At 39.1% G+C, this 8777-nt stretch overlaps 1 protein-coding gene across 1 annotated transcript in view; it reads left to right on the top strand.

The window, feature by feature from the left end:
• Positions 1 to 1028: 1028 nt before the first annotated feature.
• LOC104523214 (thyroid hormone receptor beta) overlaps positions 1029 to 8777 on the top strand; it is a gene marked incomplete at both ends in the record, with an annotated part of 12721 nt that continues 4972 nt past the window's right edge. The window contains 2 exons of the mRNA XM_010165732.1: positions 1029 to 1129; positions 8428 to 8575. Of these exons, the coding sequence (XP_010164034.1) occupies positions 1029 to 1129; positions 8428 to 8575 (249 nt within the window). The remainder of the gene's footprint in view (positions 1130 to 8427; positions 8576 to 8777) is intronic.

Genomic DNA, 8777 nt, shown 5'->3' with positions numbered 1-8777 from the left:
CAACCCCAGCCATTCTGGGATTCTGTGAAATATTTACTACACTTTTAAAATCTTCTGAGGTTACACAAATAACACAAACAACAAAGGGAGTTTGAGATCTCTGTGTTACAGAGAGATTTTTCCAAAGGAAAAGTTACGTACCATAGTTCCGTTAATTATGAGTCATGGGAACACATTTTGAAAGATTTGTATTTTACCCTGTTTTGCAGTTCTCTTTAGTTTAGAATGACTTTTTGGTTGCCATCAGCATTGTTTTGTTTTTTTGCTCAAATTGAAAATATGTTTATGTTATCAAAACAACTGTCATTGTGGGAAAAGAACCAAGCATTGCCAATATTTTTCATAGCAGTAATACTTGATTTCACTTACTGGGTGTCTAGTACCACTTCAGAAGAGAAAATGTCATTCTAACACATGCATGCACACACACACATTTAAATGCCCACATATTTTGCCCTATATTCAGGCTGTATGAAATGTTCTTGCAGAACATGCCCAGGTAAGGTATGGTCAATACAGCTGGGGTTGTATTGGTTGCTGGTACTTCTCTAACCACACCTGCAGAACTGTTCTGAAACAAACAATCTTTCAGTAAATATTTCTTATGACCAGGCCCCTGAGTCACCTTGCCACCTGGGATCTAATCTTCAGTGTACAACTACATCAGGGTTTTTTGTGAAGCAGAATAGAGGAATATACTGTATGTCTTGCAATTATTTTTTTATGCATATGAAAGCCTTTGAGGTAAAAATAAATGTATTTCTTTTTCTGAGGTAGTATTTCACTCAGGAGAGAACAGTCATGTTCCAGCTTCTCCCTCTTGACCACTAGACGCTGAAACAGTGTGAAAAGTCAAAGATACTATAGACTAGGTTTACTAAGGCCGTAACATTGTTAGTATGAGCTTTTTATTCAGGAAATTCAGTGAGTTCAGGTAGACAAGTGTATTTTAACATAATATTTTTATATCAAGTGTATCATACCATTTTGTATCGAGTTTACATGCTGCATCTTCTTTTTCTTTGCAGGGTATATACCCAGTTACTTAGACAAGGATGAGCTATGTGTAGTATGTGGGGACAAAGCCACCGGATATCATTATCGCTGCATCACTTGCGAAGGTTGCAAGGTAAATGGCACAGGGGGAAAATGGGAATCCAAAATAGCTCTTCTGCTCCTCCATTATACAGACTTTCTGAACTGTACTGTCAAATAAAACAAAGACAGATTAGAAGCGAATAAGAACATCCAGTACTGATGATAAGCGGTATCTGGCTATGCTGCTGCTCTTCATATGCATAAGGAATATAGTTGATTTTTGCAGTGTTTGCTTCTAAAAATAAACCAAGGAATTTAGTTTTTGGTTGTTGCTGTTTAGCTGTTAGCTTTTACATTTCCATTTTTTAGTGTTTCTTTGGCTGTGTTCTCAGCCAGTGTACATCAACATATTCCCTGCAACTCCAGTGAAGCTGTTTATGCAGTAGCTGAGGTTCTGCCTATGGCCATGAGGAGTCTGTCTTGATTAACAGTATTCCAGTGCCTCTCATCGTCACTGCGAAGAAGCAAAAATCAAAACCCCTTCCACATGCTCGTACAACAGTAACATCCATCACTTTGGGAAGCATTGATGTAGTTTCAAAAAAATGTTGACTTCTTTAACTTAAGCATATTGAAACGTGCTTTCAGCCCTAAATTGCACCTCCAAAGCTACATGCAAAATTAGAAATGAGATTGTTTTGGGCAAATTAAAAAAAAAAAACAAAACAAGGTAACAGGCACATCTTACATTATTTCACTGCCATAAGTTTGCCTGAATAGCTTGAGATCCTGTAAGAAAGATATTATTTCTTATGCAGAAAACAAAAAGTGATAATGTTTTTCTAAACAAATGAGACCATATGTGTCATGGACTAGTGTAATGGGACTAAGCCACAAAAGTCTTAATTCTGTTCATCACCAAAGTCTGGAATATTTGGATTTGGGATTTTGGGTTTAGTGATTGGCTTTAGAGCTCCACATCTCAGTAGCTCTCTTCTTGAAGTAGTTCCTTCAGTTGTACAGCATTGCCCTAAGTTACATTTATGAAATGCACAAAGACGTAAATATCATACGTATAGCAGATTTGTGGTAATACTCATAATGGTTTTATACACATACATACATAATATGTATGAAAAAATATTCATATATGAAAAAAATACGGAACTGAACAAGTGATTCTTACATATTTGCATTCCATATACCAGATTATAGCAATATGTAGAATGTATTAATTTGACTTAATTCAGATATAATGAGAAGTGACACTGTGGCATTATGAAATGTCTTTTGCTCCCAGCTGAACAGCTATATGTCTCACCAGCTTTCCTACTAAGGTTTTTGGTACTTTAACTGAAGTATTTATTTTTATACCTACCAACTATTTTAAAGATATAGCATTCAAAATCTGCTTTTATCTTCAGATACAGTTCTTCTGTCTGATATACAATTTAAACTAATGCTTATGTGTACAAAGAACTGAGCTAACAATTTGCAAAAAGTAATTAATTTATTTTTTCTACTTACATTTGGCTTACAAACAGACTGTTCTGTTCTGTTTTGTTTTGTTTTGCTGTACTTCTTGCAAATATGTACAAGATTATAGGGTTTTTTGTGTGGACAATTTCACAATGCGTTCACATTTCAAGTTGTATGATTTATCAGCAAAGTTATATGTAATCAATTCTCAATGAATTTGACATTTACTAGTTGCTTCCACTCAAAATCGCTTTAGTTTTGTAACAACATTAATCAGGGCTGACAGTAAAAAAATCTGCTTTGGCAAGAGCTTTCATGAACACAAATAAAGCAACAGTGAGTTCTGACAGCACTGAGATGTTTCTCTGAGCTGTACTCATTGCATCTATTGCTATATAGGTGCATAATAAAAGGAATTTAGGAGAAGAGCACTTGCCTTACAATAAATCGTGCTTTCTTTTATTGATGAAAATAACACTTATGTGACAAAGCATTTGGACAAATACAGAAAGCAGCTTCCTTACCACATTGCATCTAGAGATGATCGAAGATGTTTCTTGCAAAAAGTTTTTGAGAAATGCAAAGAATTGGGGAGGTGAAATATGCTGGTGAAGCGCCTTGCCATTATAAAGCTAGAGCTACGTTATGTCCCATGCAAGGTTTGGAAACAGGAGTTCAGTACCACTTTTCGGGGATTCATCAGAGATTTTTCCATCTCTTGTTGTAACTAGCGATTAGCCCGTGTCCCTGGATGTCCAGAACCATCTTTGATCTTCAGAGAGATCATGTCTGCAGGAATTTGTCACAGGGTTGAGAGTGGATCCAAATTCAGTTGTTGGGTAAATGAGAGTTTGAGACCTGATCCAAACCCCACATAAGGACATCTTGCCTTTGACTTACTGATTTTGGCTCAACCCAACAGGTCCCAGTCTTCTCAAGGCTCACAGACATGCTTTGTGCAACTCAGTTTAATTGAGATTTTCAGGTCTTTTTGTTAGGAAAGAGTTGTACTCTTAGCTGAGCTGGATCTTGCAAGATAAAACTCTGAGGACAAAGCTCTTTATTGTCTTCACTGCAGTTAGGAGCTCAAGCTGAAATACAGACTTATCCATATGTCTTAATTCAACGTTCTATGTTAAATTACACACTGCTATAAGATTTTACTGGCTGTTATTTAACATGATTAAAAACAGACTTTTTGCCTAATGACAATGTGTGAGCTGACACAGGCAGGATGCAGGAACAACCACAAAAACCACAGATAAAATGCAAAGAGCAGATTGATTCTTGTTACCTCAGAAACTGGGGGGGGATCACTGAAGGAGCACCCGGGGCAGAGGCACGTCAGTTGGAGCACAGGCACCGTGGAGCTCGGTCCTTGCTAGAGAGAGAGACAGAGATTCCAAACCTGCTGCTTTCTCCTGTATATATCATAGATTTTTAGCAGGCAGGAGTTTTCCACGGTGCTTTGATCTTTCTCCCAGCAGGGCAGGAATCCCGGGCATGTTCAGGATGCCCCTGAGTCTGTCCCAGGCCTGTGTTATCGAAATGCAGATGTTCTCCTTGTCAAGTACATAAGGCTAAACAGTGATTAGCAGTGTTGTGTGTGTTTTTGGACATCCCAGTTGCAAGTCACTTGAATGTATTTAGAGTCCTCCTTGCCAATCTTCCATAATATTCCCACGTTCCACCCCCTCGCTCAAGAGACCTCTTCTGCTATGGATGGCAAAGCTGGAGGTGTCCATTTGGGCTTGTGGGGTGTAGCTCAGAGTTACAGAGGCACATACATATAGAATAAGAAATAAACTTATCTGTACAATAATACTTTGAATCAGGTGTCCCATTCATCCTGTCAGGAAAGCAAACCACTCATCCAGCTAGGCACCAGTAGTGGATTGATTCATTTGATGCATTAAGTCTTGGAGATGTTGAATGTCGTCCTCTACGCTGGCTGATTCGTTAGTTGTGTTGAAGCAATACGTGCTTTCAGAATCAGAGGAGCATTTGTGGAGGAAATAGTCCACCGTCAGTATAATATTATAATGATGTTCATTGGTGTACAGCCATCACCTACTCAGAAAAAATAGTAATGAGAAACTTTAACATCAGAATCACTTAGCTGTAATACAGCTACTAGGATTGGTACGCCAGTAAGACACATTGTCAAAAGATCTGCAGCTGTTAAACTTCCCTTAATGCAAAATGCAGATGAGTTAGTTACAGCAGAGGCTAACCAAATGTAAGTATTCACATGTTGGACGTGCAGAAATGTATCCAGGGCATGTGCTTGTAGTATAAGACTATAAAGCATGGTGAGCCAACCTGTGAGGAGGAGGAAAGCAAGAGTGTCATCACCCTCCAATAATACATAAGCTGTTGCTCCAGCTCCTTCAGCTGATATTCGGGTTTGATAACCTGACGTGGGCTCTTTACCCACACAGATTGGAGAGCTGTGGCTTGGGCTTTTTCAAATTGAACTTCAATTTGATATTGGGTTCGTGACACCAATAACACTGTTCCAATGCTGTCTCCTCTAGATGAGGCACAGGTATTCATTGGAGGTACCTGAAATACAAGAACTTGAGAATCTGATATCAACAAAGGGTGTAAAATAAGAGGAGAAGTAAGGGTACAGAACCATACAGCATTCTCAAGGGTTATTATAGGAGTATTCACATCTAGATGGCAGTCTTCTTGGGCCCAGCAACGCAATCACATTGTGAAACTTTTGTATAAAATCTAGCTGTCAGCGCATAGATAATGTCACTTCCCTTCCAGGATAGCAAGAGACGCTGCAGTCGGTTCAGCCCACGGTTAGATGCCTGTACACTGTTTGCCATAATACAATTCCTGGTAGTGGAGCATATGCAACTGCTCTCTGTTGTCTTTGTCCAGTGGCTGTGTATATTGCACTCCCATCAGTAAACTTTTTTATACGTTTCTATTAACTTGTTCCAAGGGGGAGCTTCCTCCACAGGAGATACAGGGATATCTCCAAGGGGAGGGCTTCCACTAGGGTGGGCACATGATTAAATGATACAGTTCCTAGAAGAGTGGTGTCTGGAGTGGCTACATGTGGTTTTCCTGGTAGCAATCGTTGCTGTAAATAGTGTTTCCATTTCCAGTGTGTTTCTGCCTGAGGTGCCCTCAAGCACGGGCCCTAATGGAATCGTCAGTGACCCACCTCTTGTTAGATACAGGCAAGTGTAGAGTTGTGCTATTTTGGCCTGTGATTCTTTCAGTTTCTTGTAGTGCCCAAACTACAGCTGAAGTTTGTTTTTCTATCGGGGTATAATGTATAGTGGAGCCTTGTAATGCTTTGGACCAAAATCCTGCAAGCTCCTTATGATTTTTTGTCCCAGTCATCTGGCACAATCCTGGTGAGGCTGTATCATCTCAAATTGTTACTGCTAAATCAAAAAGATAACCTCACCTAGGAGTCCATAATAGCACGTACCCAATCAGTGCATTTTTGTAGGCATCAGAGGCTTCTTGTTGTTTGGTCCACTGCCAAACAACCTTCTTCCTAATTCATTTTTGCAAAGGGCACCTTAACGCTGCCAGATGTGGGATAAAAGTTCTCCAATGCCCTAAAAGTCCCCAAAATTGTACAATAGTACTAGGGCCCCCCGTATTTTCTGTGGATTAATTGCCCAGCACCAGTCTTGCAAATGCGATTTCAGTAATTCCCCAGCCACTTCAATTTCTTGTTGTAACTCTGCCATAACCAGTAGATTATCAATATAATGGTAAGCAGTAAAGGTGCCTGACCATAGTGCAACATCAGCTGCTATCATTGGATGGCAAATGGAGGGACTGTGTTTGTGTCCCTGAGGCAATACTTGGAAAGTACATTGCTTTTGTTGCCAGGTAAAGGCAACTTGGTCCTGGCTTTCTGAAGCAATGACTATTGAAAACAAAGAATTAGCAAGATCTATGACCACCTTCCAGGGCTGTAAATTTTTGCTAATTTTTTCTGTCAGAGTAACCATATCTGGTACCATGACTGCAAGTGGGGGGGTGACTTTATTCAATTCTCTGTTATCTATAGACACCTTCCAAGTGGCAGCAGCAGCACCCGGGGCAGAGGCACGTCAGCGGGAGCGCAGGCACCGCGGAGCTCGGTCCTTGCTAGAGAGAGAGACAGAGATTCTGAACCTGCTGCTTTCTCCTGTATATATCAGGGATTTTTAGCAGGCAGGAGTTTTCCATGGTGCTTTGATCTTTCTCCCAGCAGGGCAGGAATCCCGGGCATGTTCAGGGTGCCCCTGAGTCTGTCCCAGGCCTGTGTTATCGAAATGCAGATGTTCTACTTGTCAAGCACATAAGGCTAAACAGTGATTAGCAGTGTTGTGTGTGTTTTTGGACATCCCCAGCTGCAAGTCGCTTGAACGTATTTAGAGTCCTCCTTGCCAATCTTCCATTATATTCCCACAGACATGAAGAGACTATACATCAGATAAAATCCCAGCTGAAGAGACTATTCATTAGGTGAAATTCCAGTTGAAGAGACTATTCATTAGGTAAAATCCCATCTCACTTGAATTTTGCCATTGTTTTCACTGAAACCAAAGCCATTCACAGTGGCTTCTGTCAAACAAGACTAGGGTCTCAGCGTGATCTCTATGTCAGTGCGAGTCCAAGGTGCATTGCTGAATGTAGACAGTCTCAATGAAATTAAAGTGAAATCTAAATTTCTTCCTTTACATCCTATCTTGTCCATATTATCCAGCCCTTGCAAAAGTCAGTGAGAAAAGTCATATTGAAATTAGTACCAGGATTAGGTCCGTAAGGTTCAGAGATCAGTTATGTCTGATTTCTTTACCTAAGGCCAGGGTCTGTGAGGTATATAAATCAGTTAATTCAGTGGAGCTACATTAGTTTTCATGAGCTTAGGATCTGACCTCATATCCATGTTGCAATTGGCAATATATATATATATATGTATTATGATAGATAGATAGATAGATAGATAGATAGATAGATAGATAGAATATATTTCAAGAGAGAGAGCGAGCTTTTTTAGAATCATAGAATGGTTAGGATTGGAAGGGACCTTAAAGATCATCTAGTTCCAACCCCCCTGCCTTCAGCAGGGACACCTTCCACTAGACCAGGTTGCTCAAAGCCTCATCCAACCTGGCCTTGAACACTTCCAGGGAGGGGGCATCCACAGCTTCTCTGGGCAACCTGTTTTGGTGGTGTTTGTTCTGAATACAGAGATCTGTGGTAAATACAGGATGAATTTACTTCCTCATTTACTAAGAAGAGTATTAATTCCTCTTCTTAGAAATAAAGTTCATTTTAAAATTATGGATCTATTATTTAGAACCAAAGATTGGGTAAATTGTGTTTGCAAAATTCTTAGTCTTGCTCAGATTTGATCGGTTGGTTGGTTATTTGGCTATGACAAAAAGAAGGGATTAGAACTGTTTGTTCTAATGCTTTACTAGCACATACTCACCATGATTTCTCTGTTTGCAGAAGCTAAGCTTTAATTAGAAGTACATATATACTTCTTAATATCCCTCAAAATGATTATGTATTAGAAGGGGCTCAAAACAAACTCTCTAGTTCAAATACAAAAAAATTTAACACACAGAAACATAAGGCTTCAAGAAGACACGTAGACAGTATTTGTCCCTCAAGACAATGTAAATCCCTTATGCCTTTACTTATGTAAGATGTCTATATGTTTTTAATTTTTAGGGAAGAAATGTTTCATGAAACTCGGGGAAAGAAATGCTGTACATTATGAAACTGTTTGTTCTTTTGGTCTTTGAAAGTTTCATGGAATGAAGTACGTTATCTTGAGTACTTAGGTACATTCCTACCAAACCATAGTGGCTCCCAATTTGAAAAAATTGCACAATACTAATGCTTTCTAATGCATTTATTTATTGCACTTAGGGCTTTTTTAGAAGAACCATTCAGAAAAACCTCCATCCAACTTATTCCTGTAAATATGAAGGAAAATGTGTGATAGACAAAGTAACAAGAAATCAGTGCCAGGAATGTCGCTTCAAAAAATGTATCTTTGTTGGCATGGCAACAGATTGTAAGTATATTTTTCTGGTTTTCTTTATTTTCTCTTTTTTATTTTTTAATGTGTGTGTTTGCTTAAAGTATGTTTATTGATGAATATTGTTAAAGTAGAGCAGGACTGCCAGCACTTTTTTAATAACTTCTACTGGAGAATTATGCTGATGGCATCAGACGACTTTCATAGGGCTGTAATTTTTTGTTTATCCTTCACCAGA

The sequence above is a fragment of the Antrostomus carolinensis genome, unplaced genomic scaffold, assembly GCF_000700745.2.
Source record: "Antrostomus carolinensis isolate BGI_N321 unplaced genomic scaffold, ASM70074v2 scaffold194, whole genome shotgun sequence".
In the NCBI taxonomy this organism is placed as follows: domain Eukaryota; kingdom Metazoa; phylum Chordata; class Aves; order Caprimulgiformes; family Caprimulgidae; genus Antrostomus; species Antrostomus carolinensis.
This window is presented reverse-complemented; position numbering and strand designations above follow the sequence as displayed.